Source organism: Arvicanthis niloticus, chromosome 4 (genome assembly GCF_011762505.2).
Source record: "Arvicanthis niloticus isolate mArvNil1 chromosome 4, mArvNil1.pat.X, whole genome shotgun sequence".
NCBI classification, from domain to species: Eukaryota; Metazoa; Chordata; class Mammalia; order Rodentia; family Muridae; genus Arvicanthis; species Arvicanthis niloticus.
Window position 1 is genome coordinate 128,508,637 of NC_047661.1, and position 15,966 is coordinate 128,524,602.

Below are 15,966 nucleotides of genomic sequence, written 5' to 3' on the forward strand. Positions count from 1 at the left end.
TAAAAACTGTGACCCAAGTGATCATTTCTTACACTTAGCTACACTATGTTTTGAAAACGAAGTCGCGTATTGTAGCTACAAGTGAATTTAAAATATTTTTCCGTGAAGGAGCCAAGACTTTGGGCATTTGGTTGCTTTTTATTCTTTTGAGTATTTGAGAGAAGGAAATTAGAAAAAAAAGTCATATCTCCATGTTCTTTGTGAGCTTTTCTCCTTTAAACACACACACACATGCACACACATCACACTCCCCACACATACACACATACCATACACACACACTCCACTCCCCCAACACACATACATACAACACCCACACCCCCACACCACCCCCACATACACATACCATGCACACATACATACACACCACACATAATAAACACACACATACTACACCACACATATACACACATACTATACCACACATATACACACATACTACATCATGCACACACACACACCACACACACACATACCACACACACATACCACCACCACACACCCTACCCAAAGATACTCAGTAAGATAGTAGACCAGGTCAGGTCGTATTCTTACCCCTTGGTAGCTATGCTTTTCCAAAATTCCATAAGAATAAGAATTGTCAAACGAACCACTTATAGTTCAACAAATAATCTCAAGGGATTGTGAAGGTTACCTGTCAGTTAACTGTGTGTACTTCTCACCCTTCTTCCTGTGTGCGTAAGAACACTGCTCAGAGGTCGTGCTGTGGTAGAGTAAAATTCATTTTCCTACAAAAACTCAGAAGACACTTGAAGAGTGAATTCCACCATGCCTTGGACAGCCATTTCAATTTTTTTCTTTTTTCTTCTTTACTGGCTTTAAATAACTCAAGCCACACCACAATAACACTTTGTCTTTGCTGTCTGAATACCTGGCCTGTATTTGCATCTTCACAATGGCACTCTGCATAAGGAACGGTTTTCCTTCATAAAAAGGAGTGGGACACTATCTCTAATTAAGATGGGAAAGACCTGGTGGTGTGAGACACTTTGTTCACAAACCCTGTCTTGCTTGTAGAGCAATGCCTGTTCCCTCAGGACATTAGCTGCTGCCCTCAAGTCTGTCACTAAACACACTGATGTCCCTTTGGTGGTATGTAAAGCATATTCTTATGTCTAGCATATTCTTACTTTTCTGAGTGGTACAAATTTTTAAAATGAAAGTCTATAATACTATTTGATCATGGATTTGAGTAAAGAGGGGAGTCCTTTACGTTATTCTAAGACTTGCAGCCAGTGGGTCAGAACTGTTCTGTGTTCTGAAAACATGGGCAGCTCTTGGCACTGCCACTCCCCCCTCTAATTTTTCATTTTTTAAAAAAATCTAGGGATAGCGGTTAGGCAGGAGAGACCCAGGAAGAAACGAGATTTCTTCCCAGAGGACCTGACATCTCCACCCTGACTGGAAGCATCCAGATACTGTAAGTGCCACATCAGTCCAACTGCCTAACCCTCCCATCAGTGAGATAGGCTCTGACCATCTTAGATTTGCAAGAGGAACTCGGGGATTTTCTGCTACATTCTAGAGAAGTGGAAAGTCGAACTCAAAGAGAAATAGCTTGCCTTATCAGTCGCTGCCGAAAACAAGCTATGGTATCTTTCAGTTTCATTAGCGTCATTTTGTTTTGACAACACAGTTTTTGGCTTTCAATTTTGTTCTTTTGGACATTTATGTACATTAGAAAGTGTTATAGCTGATCCTGTCATGAAGCAGCAAATTGCCTGAAGCTGCGAGGTTCCAACAATGCTGCATGTTTCCACGTCAAATGCCGATTTCAAGCTAATAACGGGCATTGTGAATTCAGTAACTCACCAGCCCAATCCTAGCCCATTCTGACCACCATCCAGGATTAAAAAGTCAGGAAGAGTAAATTGCCACGTAATCATAATCTATAAAAATACTGCCTAGAGTACACTAAAAAACTCTCAATAAATAAATAGCAGACATTTGCTTTATGAAAATCATTGGAGATGTGCTCTTCAGAAACATTGTCCAGACTTCTAGGCCTTTTACAAATCACAAAGTCTGACAAATGACAAAAGATTATAGGTCAGGTTAGGTTGCAGCCTGGTAGGAAATCCTTTGACGTGGGTGTCTGTAAAAGAAACACAACTAAAAGTGTCAGGCTGCTCCTGTTTCAGTTTTGAAGGCAATACTTCCAGAGACCTGGAGTGTTCCTAGCTGTGGCAGTGTCACTGAATCAAGGATACAGTTGCTCTTTCCAAGAGACAAGTCTCGTTAGAATGCAGGCATTCTGGAATGTTCTGCGGCCAGTGGGTTCTGTCCATGGTGCTGAAGGACGCCACCCATTCAGTTCCCATTTCCCTGCCTAGAGTTTAAGTCCTTCCTCTCGTGTCAGGCCGTGTGGACACTGCGCCCTCCTATCCAGCACGTTCACACCTCAGAACACAGGCTTATCCTCAGCATGATTCACAGCGGGGGAGTCTGGTTTCCAGTCTGGTTGGAAAAAGTGAATGTTGAATGTCCGCGCCCAGTTCTTAAACACCCGTTTCTCTGTAATGAAACGGTGGTGACTGCCCTTGCGTCCTCGCTCGTGAGAGAGGTACATTGTACATTCATCGGGTCCAGAAGGCTCGTAGTAATGATAAGGTACGGACGGATGCTTCGGGTCCCTGTGGGAGGAAAGTGGAACAACCGTTAAAGCCGAAGAGAGCAAATAACGCAAACACACAAGCCGTACCAACATGGAACACGCTTTTTCAGTGTTACTGTAGTAAGCTGATAAACACAAACCATATTTTCTCATCAGAAGAACTTCACCTGATTTTTTTCTGGTGTTGAAGTAATAAGAAAATGAAAAGGTTTTGAGGATGTAAAGTAAGTCAGAGATCAAAGTCTTTTATCAGGAGAGGTGTCAAGTCTGCCACTCCGGCAACAATAAACTTCTGGGCAGTGTCTTCTCTTAGGTTAAAGTTGTTCCAGGAAGAGAGGTTTGTTTGTGCCATGTGAACCCAGATGCTGTGTTGAGTTTACACTTTGCATTTCTAATAATCCTGTCTCAGATCGTGGTCTGCTCACCTGTCCTGTCAGTCACTGCAGATTTTTACCCACCCTAGACCAAGTAGGAAGCATTTCCAGTACAGAAAATTCATGTTGGAGAAAACTCAGGTTGGAACTGGTCACTCCTTACAAACAACAACCCAAGAGGGACAGAACAACAGTCATGGTAAATCCTGCATAGAATCCTAGCATTTAAGAGGCTGAGGCAGGAGGATCACTGTGAGTTCCAAGCTAGCCTGGGTTATAGAGTGGGACCTTGTCTAAAGCAACCAAATATCAAAACATGAAGCAACAGCAATAAATAAGTAAGTTAAAACTCAAACAAGAAAACAAAAACCAGCGAGTGGGCTTGTGTAGAATCCATCTTTGCAGGTTCCTAGAGAAAAATTTGGAGAAGGAAGGCTACCAAATTCATTCTGCCATGCTATTACGGGGCTAACCTTCTCTTTCATATCAATTCAGGTTTTAAATGTGATTCACCTAGGGTCTTGGCATCTTATTGACATCAATCTACTAAGGAAACAATTAGGTTTCTAAAAATATCATGTGATTGATGTCGTACCTAGGAATAGAAGGTAATTGGTAGCCAGCTCAGGATGCTCGGGATCAATTTCCTTATCTAAGAGGACCATCTCTTTGAATGAAAGCTTATTGGGTTCCATATTGATCACCTCGAGGGAGATTAGATTTATGTGTTTGGGTATCATTGTTACCCAGGTGTCCAAGTGGGCCATTCTTGGAAGTAAAAATTGTTTTTGTCTTTTAACCCTTTGTGGTGGTTTGGATATGCTTGGCTTATGGGAAGTGGCACTATTAGGAGGTGTGGCCTTGTTGGAGGAAGTGTCACACTGTGTAAGCCTGCTTTGAAGGCTCCTTAGTGTTCAAGCTCCACCCAGTGTGAAAGACACCCTTTTCCTGGTTGCCTTTGGATGGAGTTGCAGAAATGTTGGTTCCTCCACCATGTCCACCTGCAGGCTGCCTTGCTTCCTGCCATGATGATAATGGACTGAGTCTCTGAAACTGTAAGCCAGCCCCAATTAAATGCTTTCCTTTATGAGACTTGCCGTGGTCATGGTGTGTCTTCATAGCAGTGGAGACCCTAAGTAAGACAGAAGTTGGTACCAGGGCCTGGGGTATTTCTATGATAGGCCTGACCATGCTTTTATTTGGAGGAATGTTGATTTGGGGACTTTGGAAAGCAGTGGAATGCTTTAAGTGGGCCTTAATGGGCCATTCTAGTAGAAGCATGGAAGAGGCGATTTGAACTGTGGGGCCTGGCTCGAGAGGTTTCAGAAGAGGAGAATTTTATTTAGTATGTGTCCTAGAAGAATTTTTAAGACTGCTCTTGGGATATTGTGGTGAAGAATGTAGCTGCTTTTCGCCTTGTCTGAAGAGTCTGCCTGAGGCTAAGGTGAAGAGACTCAGATTAATTACATTGACAAAGGGAGTCTCAAGTCAACCAAGTTTACACTCTGTCCTTGTTATTATAAGGACATTATCATCATAGCAGGAAGCAAGGCAGCCTGCAGGTGGACATGGTGGAGGAACCAACATTTCTGCAACTCCATGTTATTATAAGGAGCATTTTGATCAAGCAGTAAGCTTGGAAAGAAAAAAAAACCAAAATGTATGGTTCAAGTAGTAAAGGGGCAACAGGAAGTGCAACAAAGCTAAATCCTGTGTTCAAGGCTATTAAGTGGAATTAAGAGAGTGGTGACCTCAGGGCAAGATCCCACCCCGCTAAACTTACTGTTTGTGTTTACAGTTGAGCAAGGGATAGTTAAAATATGTTAGGTGTTATTATTACCTGGTTGTTGTTTTCATTTGGACTTTTAATCTGAAACTACAATCTGTTTGCCATGGTCACAGTGTGATGGGCACTCACTGTGTGATGGGCACTGTGTGATGGTCACTGTGTGATGAACAGTGTGTGACAGACACTGTGTGATGGACACTGTGATGGACACTGTGATGGGCACTGTGATAGTCACTGTGTGATGGGCAGTGTGGTGGGCACTGTGTGGTGGACACTGTGATGGTCACTGTGTGATAGACACTTTGATGGTCACCATGATGGACACTTTGATGGTCACTGTGGTGGGCACTGTGATGGTCACTGTGTGATGAACACTGTGTGGTGGGCACTGTGTGGTGGACACTGTGTGATAGTCACTGTGTTATGGTCACTGTGATGGTCACTGTGATGGTCACTGTGATGGACACTGTGTGATGGACATTGTGATAGACACAGATCCAGAAAGTACAATCCAGAAATGGAGGTATAGTTGTGATCCAGATCTTGAAGCTGGAAGACATGTAACTTTGCTCTGGATCTTGAGGCACAGTGACCATGAGAAGCATCAGCCTAGGCATCGTGTTACAGGCCCTTAATCCCAGGAGACAGAGTCAAGCAGATGTCTGAGTTCAGGGTCAGCCTGGGACAGAGCAAGTCCCAAGTATAGAAGAGCTTAGGCGCAGGCTTGGTGGTACACACCTTTAATCCCAGGCTTCAGGGAATACTGGCTGGCAGATCTCTGAGTTCAAGGTCAGTTTACAGAGCACGTTCTAGGACAGCCAAGCCTAGGCACTGAAGGATGTACTAGAACAAGGGGCCATGTCCCAGCCCCAGCAAGCAGCAGCTTTGGTCACATGGCTCTGGCTTTAGAGTTCAGAATAAAAGGAACTACTGAGATAATTGATGCTGGTTACCTGGAACTAAGAAATTAGTGGTGATTATGAAGAGACCAGCATGGCTAGAGAGATGGCTCAGTGGTTAAGAGCACTGGCTGCTCTTCCAGAGGTCCTGAGTTCAATTCCCAATGACCACATGGTGGTTCACAATCATCTGTAATGGGATCTGATGCCATCTTCTGGTGTGTCTGAGGACAGCTACATTGTAGTCATATACATACATACATACATACATACATACATACATACATACATACAATAAGAAGCATCACTGAGGTGAAATCTTCTGGGAAGTGTTTTCTGAGAGCACGAAGAAGCTGTGTTCCAGATACAGATTTTGTGTTGGCAGCCAGACTTTGGTAATATATAGGAATTACCCAGGTGATTCTGGTTTTGAAGGCGTGAAGGGGTAATGGAGAGCAGCTGAGGCTCGGCACTGAGAGGCCAGGAAAAGCCATTGGTGGAAGTGCAGCCTCAGTTGCAGTTGAAGGCCCAGGACTGAAGGGATCATGCAAAGAACTCCAGTCTTGGCACCATGAAGAGAGCCTATGAGAAGCTATCGGTAAAGTTTAGTTGCAGTGGAAGACCCCAGTGTATTGGAGACACAGGTCCCGAGAACAGCAGCAGCAGTGGAGTCAGCCAGAGCCTAGAGTGCTACAGAGGGCAGAGCTGGAGAAGTGATGCCAGCCCTTTGGAGGAGCCCAGGAGATCATGTGTGGACCCCACACACTAGAACAAGAAGCTGTGAAGTTGAACTTGAGTTAGAGTCCTCAAGATGTTAGAGATGCCAGAGCCATGAGATACCTGCCGAGGAAAGCTGCTCACAGGGAGTGGAACCAGCCCAAGAGAAAGAAGTTTGTTGCTGTCAACAAAGCTGAAAGGAATTGGAGAGCTGAAGACTGCTTTGACATTGGACATGGAGATGCAGTGTTTGGGGTTTGCCCAGCTGGGTTTTGGTCTTGCTTTGGTTCAGTATGTCCTCACTATGACTTTTTGGAATGGTAGTGTATATCCGTGATATTGGAACTATGTTATCTGCTTTTTGATTTTGATTTTATAGGGGATTACAGTTAAGAAATTTCATGAATCTCAGAAGAGACTTTGAATTTTGGATTTTTCAGTATTGTTGAGACTGTGAGAGACTGTGGGGACTTTTGAAGTTGGACTAAATGTATTTTGCATTATTCTGTGCCCCCCCCCCCAGACTCATGCGTTTGAAGAAGCCCATGGGGCTCAGGGGATGGAATATGGTGGTTTGAATATGCTTGGCCCATGGGAAGTGGCACGATTAGAAGGTGTGGCCTTGTTGGAGGAGGTCACTGTGTGTGGGGGAGGGGGGTTTGAAGGCTCCTAGTGCTTAAGCTCCACCCAATGTGGAAGAGACACTCCTCCTGCCTGCAGAAGAGAGGCTCCTCCTGCCTGCATGCAGAAGAGAGGCTCCTCCTGGCTGCCTGCAGATCAAGATGCTTTTGGCTCTTCCAGCATCATATCTGCTTGCATGCTGTCATGCTTCCCACCTTCATGATAATGGACTGAACCTCTGATACTGTATTCTAGCCCCAATTAATTGTTTTCCTTCACAAGAGTTGCCTTGGTCATGGTGTGTCTTCACAGCAATGGGAACCCTAACTAAGACACACTTTGTCCAGGGAATTAAAGAGCCTTTTGCTGGGCTCAGGATTACATAGCTGAGGTATGAACTGCCTCCAGGATGGGAGTCTGCCTTTAATGCAATTCACCTTTCCACTCAGAAAGCCCTTCCTGCCTTCATCCTTTTGTTACATCTTCAACCTGCCTTTCTAAAGGCTATGCACTTTTCTTATTCTTTATCCGATGTACACCACCAATGCCTGTGAATTTTCACATGTAAAGGCTGAATTCAAAGGGATGTGGTGGTGCACTTCATGTCTGGCAACTCCCTAAAGCAAAGAGTGAGTTCTGCAGAGCAACCAGAATAGGGCTGTTTTGCTCATTCTTTTTTAAAGAAAGCAAGTGAAGAGTTGGAAGGAATTAGCATTTAACGCAAATGGGTGCTTTAAGGAGATATTACCACTAGCACGCTGCTCCTATAGATCCTGGTTTAAGTCATCAGGAGAGGTCCTCGCACAAGTGGCTTTTGAAGTGCCTTTAAGTGTATGAGCATCAGAATAAATAGCACCACTATTGGATGATCAGACTCATGAGGTAAGGTAAATATCTACCGCCGTGTGAGGATTGCAATAGAGAAGTGAAAAGACAGAGAAGTAGCTGTTTTAAAAGAATTCCAGAATAATATAAAGAAAGGAAGAACTTACAAAGTCACTCCAGGACAGTGCAGCCATCATTGAAGGCAAGATGTGCCAACAAACCAATGCTGGGAAGGAGGTGGGAGAAATGCTGTCTGCAAGGTCTTAATGTATAAACCCTCACGATCCGTGTTAAGGACCACGTGAAAGACAGTCCCTGCATAATGGGGAAATTCAGCAGGAATCACACCAATCAAAGGATTGTCAGCAGAAGGAGGGCAGGAACACAGACCCACATTCCACTCTCATAACTTAGAGGGAACTCAGCTCAGGCCAAATCAGGATTCTGGCTCTGATGCTAAAGAAATTTCAGGACCCACTGCTTTAGTGAAATAAAGTTGGCCATGTTGTTAACGGCATTTTAAATTTAAGCATGAAGATTAAAGGGAGGAGAGGCCCTCTGTAACACAAGCTGAAGTGGGTATGTGCTCTGCTGGAGAGCACCAGAAAGTAAGATGCACCCAAGCATGGATACAGGCTTTTTAAGGGAGATAAGCAGTTAATTATCCCAAAATTAGCCATTTATGCCATTCCAGAAGCTCCCCAAGTTACCCTCAAAGGGTTGTTAAGATTGTTTCCCGTTCTCTCTTGATTAGGTGGCTCCAAGATGCTGACAAAGGCTTAGACCTTCAACCACATCCAAACGCAGGGGACTTTCTTTGTTATTCCCCTGTCCCCAGGATGTCCCCTGAGAATCCTGCCTCAGCATCAGTAGAAATAAGACCTCCTGGTGCCATGTACAGTTTGATAGGAGATGCCCATAAAACTCTGTCACATCTGTGGTCCCCTTCCCAGAAGAATGACACCAGTCTAATGACAAGAAAATACCAGACAAATCAGATGTGTGGGAAATTCTACAAAGTGTCTGAGCAGCAAGCAGTGCCCTTCAAAGATGACAAAGCCATGAACAGCCTCAAGAGACTGAGGGAGCAGTGGTGAGGGCACTGACATCCTGAAAACGGCCTTCGAGGAGGAGAAAGGCCATTAGCAGAACCACACGGGGTTTCCGTGAAGTCTGGAGTTTGAGCATCACACTGAGGTTAATGTCTCAGTTTTGTTAATCAGACCACAGTTATGTGAAATCTCGGCAGAGAATGGCTAGAGAAAGAACAAATGGGCTCTGTATGCAGTCCACTGATGTAAATCTAAAATTATTCTAAACAGATGTGTTATTTATAAAGACTATATAATTTATTATCTATGCATGTGTTTTAAAACAAACAAAACAGACGCCTTAGGACATGCTCTTTTATTCTATATCCAGGGTAGAGGTCTGTGTGTGTGTGTGTGTCTGTCTGTGTCTATGTATGTGTCTGTGTGTCTATGTGTGTGTGTCCATGTGTGTCTATGTGTGTCTCTGTGTGTCCACTTGTCTGTGTATGTCTGTGTGTGTTTGTGTGTGTCTGTATGTGTGTATCTGTGTGTGTTTGTCTGTGTGTCTCTGTGTATGTGTGTGTGTCTGTGTGTGTGTCTGTATGTATGTATGTGTCTCTGTGTGTGTCTATGTATGTGTGTATGTGTCTGTGTGTGTCTGTCTGTGTGTGTCTCTGTGTATGTGTGTGTGTCTGTGTGTGTGTGATGGGGTCCCAATGTGTACATGCTTAGTGTTCTCAGAAGTGCAGCCATGTTTGTGGAGGACAGAGGACATGAGCAACTCTTCTTGTGGTACTGTCCACTTTCTTTTTGATGCAAAACCCCTCTCTGGCCTGAAGTTCACCAAACAGGCCAGGCTGGCTGGTGAGGAAGTCCCAGGCACCCGGCTGCCTCTGTCTCCTCTGCCTCCTCAGTCCTGGGACTGCAGTCTTGTGCCTGCACACCTGACTATATTTCCCCCATGGGTTCTGAGGCTCCTACTCAGGTCCGCATGCTTACAAAGCAAGTACTTTACTGGCTGGGCTGTCTACCTCAGCCCACAGGACACTGGCTGGGATGGCCACCTCAGACCCTGAAGACACTGGCAGAGATGTCCTCCTCAGCCCATGAGGACACTGACTGGGGTGGCTACTGGCTGGGGCCTGGCATTGCAAGTCCCTCAGGTCTTAGTTTACATGCTCTCTTTCCATCTCCATCAGCCCTCTCAGCTAATACCGGAGCTTCCACTGAACAGATTAGTGTGTGGTCCCCAGGCGGAGTTCAGTGCTGAATTAAGGCACAGACCTCAGCAATCTTCATATACTAACAAATTTAATCTTCCCAGTGGCCCTGTAAGGACCGATGTTAGCTCACTGTCGCTGCTTTGTGCTTAAGTGAAATGTTTTAGATCTTGGAGAAACTTGGAGATCTGTCTCCCAGGGGAGATTTCTATGAGGACCATCCCCATGTTTCTACTGGGTCCCACAGGCAGTGAGGGACAGCTTGGTACCTGGTACATTTTTCCAGGGACCTTGCTGGAGGGCCTCTGCTCACTCTGCTTCATCCAGTGTTAAGCAGAGACATCAGGTACAGACAGTTCTGCCCAGTAGGATAAATGGCATCTGGGGTTTGTAATGCTCTACTTTCCTAAGCCTGCAGCTGAGCTGGATAATCAGTGGGAAATGTCATAATATTGAAAAGCAAGGGGGTACTTCAAGGTTTCAGAATATGACGCCTCAAGACATGGTGTCTTCACCTTTGAAGACGCGCAAAGGCAGTCATTCTTCCTGACCCCTCCCCTTCCTGACCCCTCCCCTTCCTGACCCCTCCCCTTCCTGACCCCTCCCCTTCCTGACCCCTCCCCTTCCTGACCCCTCCCCTTCCTGACCCCTCCCCTTCCTGACCCCTCCCCTTCCTGACCCCTCCCCTTCCTGACCCCTCCCCTGAAGGGCCCTGTAGAGAATTCCTGACCTTTTTCTAGAGTAGACCATAAAACTTTCAGCCCAGAGGCACCCCCATACCCAGAGGAAAGAAACACCCTTCCTTCAAAGACACAGAGAAGGCAAGAAAAGCTGAAGAAAGTCTCAGTAAATCCTCCTGATTTAACATCAGTAGGCCATGATTTTTGTCTAATATTGCTTCACAACCGTCTGCTTCTTCAAAATTAGCCTGCAAACACATTTTCCTTTACCAACGAGTCTTCTTTCTGAAGACTCCCATGGACATAAACTTAGACTAAGTAAATGCACCATCTAGGTTAAGGCTGATCATTGTGTGGGGGCATCAGCCATAAAGGATGAGGATGTCCCAGGGTAAGAATGTGGTCTTCATTTCTCCACAGCCTGAGGACTTTCTAGACACACTGCTGTGTTTGGTGTAGTACCCAGCAGAGCCCAGCATGTCTGACTGATACTCGGGAAATATTTGAAGATCACAGAGGAATTAAAAGTGGCTGTGTGCCTGGGTTACTCTGCAATTGGCCTACACCAAAGCCCTTTAGAATAAATAAAACGCTATCACAAGGAGCCGTCCCCCTCCCCATAGGGCCCACTGAGCTACTTCTTGTGTGTTGCCTGGATTTCTTGTCTTCGTAGCCTATGTCAAGAAATTAGCTGCTTACCTTGGAAACCTGTGGCATTATCACTGTGTCTGGGGGGCATGTGGCACCCAAACCTAGCTGCTTCTCCTTCATGGGTGAGCAAGCCGCAGTACTCTCTGCTGAGCCCCCGACCCTGACTCTCAGAGGACACTATAATGTTTCAGGAAGACCCCCCAGGAGACAGCAGGCCATGGAAACAGTCAGTGTCCAGTGAGAATTAGCCAAATCGTGGCAAAGGTGGGAGAAGAGTGGACTGCCAGAAGGAAGCCGGATACAGTTCCATGCCTCGCAGAACACCGGTCACACAGGTGTCATTACCCGTTCTGTACCTGCACACCGTAAAGCGTCGGGCTCTGCGTGGCGAGCTATTGCCGAGTAGAAGCTGTCCCCACCGCTTCTGATGGCAGCTTTATTAATGTTCACTCGCTAATAATTCCAGCAGAATCAACTCTCCAGTATTCACGATACCTTTGAGATGTCCTTCACATTATGGATGAGGTATTAATTTAGTTCCATGACAGCAATCACTCTGAATCATTACTTTGCTAATTAATGAGAAATGACGGCTGACAGAGAGCCGTAAACTCTGTAATGTGCTGAGTGCCGACCAGAAATAAGATTATTAGGTGGAATTTAAATGCTTGGCCTATTATTATCGTAAATAATTTACAAAGGGAAATGAGATTAAAAATACTCACCATAACTTAGTTTAGAAAGCAATGATAACAGACCTTTTCTGCAGTTTATAGTCCGTTCAAAGAGTGGGTTTGGCTCCCGATTGGAGGCGGCATGATTTAAGGGTCCGCCGTACCCAGCATAATACATTTTGATGCTGTCACTGGAGCAGCACAACATTAATTCTCCCCAGCTTTCTGAACACTGATGGGTATGAAGTTTGGTAAGGGAGGGAGTGTGGGGGCTGGCGTGCAAGCCCGTCTCTGGGGCTCCGATGCCGGCCTCCACAGACTATGAACTCAGTGTTTGCTAATTACAGCGTTCACTTACTCCCGTCCCTCTATTTGACTTGTAATGAACGTTTTGAATCAGATTCTTTTTTTTTTTTCTAAGTTGACTTTTAATGTGCATGTGTCTGAATTCATGTCTTGTATGTAATGGGGCCTACGGAGGTGTGAGGTGTCAGGTGTGAGGTGTCGGAGCTCTAGAGCTGGGGTCACAGGGGGTTGTGAGCTACCTGATGTGGGTGCTGGGAACGGAACTCAGGCTGTCTGAAAGAATACATTTCTCACTGCTGAGTCATCCCTCAGGCCTCCAATCAGGTTCTTAAACCCCCAAAGGAAAGTCTTTTGGGTTGTTAATGAACTGATTTGTACTGAATATGCACCATTTTTCTGGATGCTTGGAAGATCTAAAGATACAAAGGAGGTCCGAGGCATCACCCCTCGTCTTAAGAACAGATGGGTAAATGAAGGAGCTGGAGAAACCGCCATGAGCTGTGGCAGAGGAGAGGTACAGGAAGGCCAGGGTTGTCTCAGGAGTGGAAGGGGCTGTTATGGTTAAAACAGGAAGGTGAAGGGTTAACTGCTCGGGCTCTTCAGATTTGCAGATCTCTGTCCAGGTCCTACTTCTGTCCCTCATCAGCTCTGAGGCCATGACTGGCCAGCAGCTTCAGCTCTGTGGGCTCATTTGTAAAATATTGGAACCAGCATTGCACTTCGGATTATCCCAAGAGTCAATGAACTAAACCATGTGTTTATTCTAAGCATGGGGCTGGCTTGGGCGTGTGCATAGGAACCGGAAGCCATTATTCAGTTAAAAAAGAGCCAGTGGCTTCCAGGTAAATGAAGAATGGAAGAGAAGGAACGTCCATGCTGAGGGCAGGAAGGATGTCTGCAGGGTCAGTTCTCTGACAAGATTTTCAGGATGGCTGATATAAATCTGTGGGTGCAGAAGACAAGACTAGAATAGCGTGGCAGAAGGCTGCTATCCTGAAGGGCTGCTGGGCTAAGCTAGAGAGTACAGATTCTGTTCTCAAAGCTTTGGGAGGCCCACGAGCTGTGTCAAACAATAAGGTCAGGACAGTGGCGAGTGCTATCAGTCCAGGGATATCTGGACGGGGAAGCAACCAGGGTTGGCAAGAGCAGTTTGTGGTGGTAGCAGAAATAGCTACCTCCGATGGCGTATAGCCGGGAATTCATCCTCTCAAGTCTTCTGCAGTGCCCCATCTGCCTCCACAGCCATTTCTACAGCGACTACCCCCCCCCCCTTTAGTAGTTTTTAAATATAAATGAAAGTAATCTTTCTCCCAAAGAGTCCATTTTCTCAATACTTTCAGAGCCCACTAGAAACTTTCTTGTTAGTGAATGACTAGGCAAGGTCACTGAGGCCCATCAGATGGAATGAGACAGCCAGACCCCCAGGAAGGCTGGGTAGAAGATGCCATCCTACACCATCTTACACTTTACACCTGCAGCTTCGGGATTCATGGATTGCTCAGCTGTTTGCCTCTTGAAGGATTTAGCCCCAAATCCCGCTCTGACACCATGCAGAAGGCCATGGATCCAGTCATGCGGGCTGGTACTCTACCTATGGGAGTCAGTGCAATGCCTTGTCTCTCTGTGCTTCTGTTTCCTGGTGACAAGAAGGAGATAGTTACACTCTCTGAAAGCCCATGGACATTGTGTTTAGATTAGAAAGCAGCTTAACTGTACCGTAGACCAGAGACCCTACTGAATTTCCATTAATTTACTTATTTACTTTACATCCTAATCACAGCCCTCCTCCCAGTCCCCCCTCAGACAGCCTCTTCCTCCCACTCCCTCTTCCCCTTCTCCTTTGAGAAGGTAAAGGCCCCCGGGTACCAACCCACCCTGGCACATCAAGTCACTGTAGGACTCAGCATATCTCCTCCCACTGAGGCCAGACAAGGCAGCCCAGTTAGGGGAACAGGATGCACAGGCAGGCAACAGAGTCAGGGACAGCGCCCTCTCCAATTGTCGGGGAAACTGCATGAAGACCAAGCTACACTTCTGCTACATATGTGCAGGGGTGGGGGTTAGAAACCATCAATAGGACAAAACGGCAGCCTACAGAATGAGAAAAAAAACTTCACCAACCCTACATCCATTAGAGAGCTAATATCCAAAATATAGAGAGAACTCAAGAAGTTAGACACCAACAAATCAAATAACTCCATTAAAAATGGGCGCAGAGACCTTCTGGTCTGGGCCAGAGCACTGAGAAGATCTTGGGTGGCAGCTCTGTCCCCAACCTCCAAGAACCCAGAGGAAGCAGGGATTCCAGGTGCTCGACCTCAGGCAGTATCTTAGGTAAGCAGACAGCAGGGCCCGCCCTAAACAGGGAGTAACTGGGAACCAAAAGGACCCAGGAAGTCACTCCCAGCCCGGAACACTGGTTCCTTCCAGTCTGGGCCAGAGCACTGAGCAGATCTTGGGTGGCAGCTCTGTCCCCAACCTCCAAGAACCCAGAGGAAGCAGGGATCCCAGGTGCTCTAACTTGGACAGTGTCTTAGAAACTAGTTCTCAGATCTGAGGCCTGGATCAGACCTCTGCCAGGTCTGCTGTTGTGTGGACCCCGGATTCCACCTGAGACATACTGGAAGGTCCACTCAATCCAGAGCCACAGAAGAACAAATGAACTCAGAGCTTCAGACAACATATCCTGAGATATTCTAGAGGAGACACTGCACCCAGAACAGCAGACACCTAGCTGGACTATTACCTTGGAGGCACCATATCCTGAGGCATCCTAGAGGTACCACTGTAATCAGTGCAGCTGGAAAAGATCACAGAGACATCTGGACCCTAGGAGATCAGACACAAGCTAGATAACTAGAAAGACAGGCTTCAGTCAGAGACAGCAAGTACAGGCAGCACTAAAGTTAACCAGATGGCAAAAGGCAAGAGCAAGAACGTAAGCAACAGAAACCAAAATTACATGGCATCATCAGAACCCAGCTCCCCCATCAGAGCAAGCCCTGAACACCCCATCACACCAGAAAAGCAGGAATCAGAATTAAAATCACTTCTCATGATGATGATAGAGGGCTTTAAGAAAGACATAAATAACACTCTCAAAGAACTTAAGGAGAGCACTGGTAGACAGATAGAAACCCTTAAAGAGGAAACACAAAAATCCCTTAAGGGATTGCAAGAGAATGCAACCAAACGGGAAAAGGAATTAAACAGAACCATGCAGGATCTAAAAATGGAAGTAGAAACAATAAAGAAATCACAAAGGGACAATACCCTGGAGATAGAAAACCTAAAAAAAAAGATCAGGAGTCATAGACACAAGTATCACCAACAGAATACAAGAGATGGAAGAGAGAATCTCATGAGCAGAAGATACCATGGAAAACATTGACACAACTGTCAAAGAAAATGCAAAATACAAAAAGCTACTAGCCCAAAATATACAAGAAATCCAAGACACAATGAGAAGGCCAAACCTAAGGATAATAGGTATAGATGAGGGGGAAGACACCCAACTTAAAGGACCAGTAAATATCCTCAACAA

General features: G+C 45.8%; 1 protein-coding gene across 1 annotated transcript in view; it reads right to left on the bottom strand.

The window, feature by feature from the left end:
• Nucleotides 1–1,318: 1,318 nt before the first annotated feature.
• St6galnac5 (ST6 N-acetylgalactosaminide alpha-2,6-sialyltransferase 5) overlaps nt 1,319–15,966 on the bottom strand; it is a 165,164-nt gene continuing 150,516 nt past the window's right edge. The window contains exon 5 of the mRNA XM_034499385.2: nt 1,319–2,654. Coding sequence (XP_034355276.1) covers nt 2,423–2,654 — 232 coding nt within the window. The 3' untranslated portion in view covers nt 1,319–2,422. The remainder of the gene's footprint in view (nt 2,655–15,966) is intronic.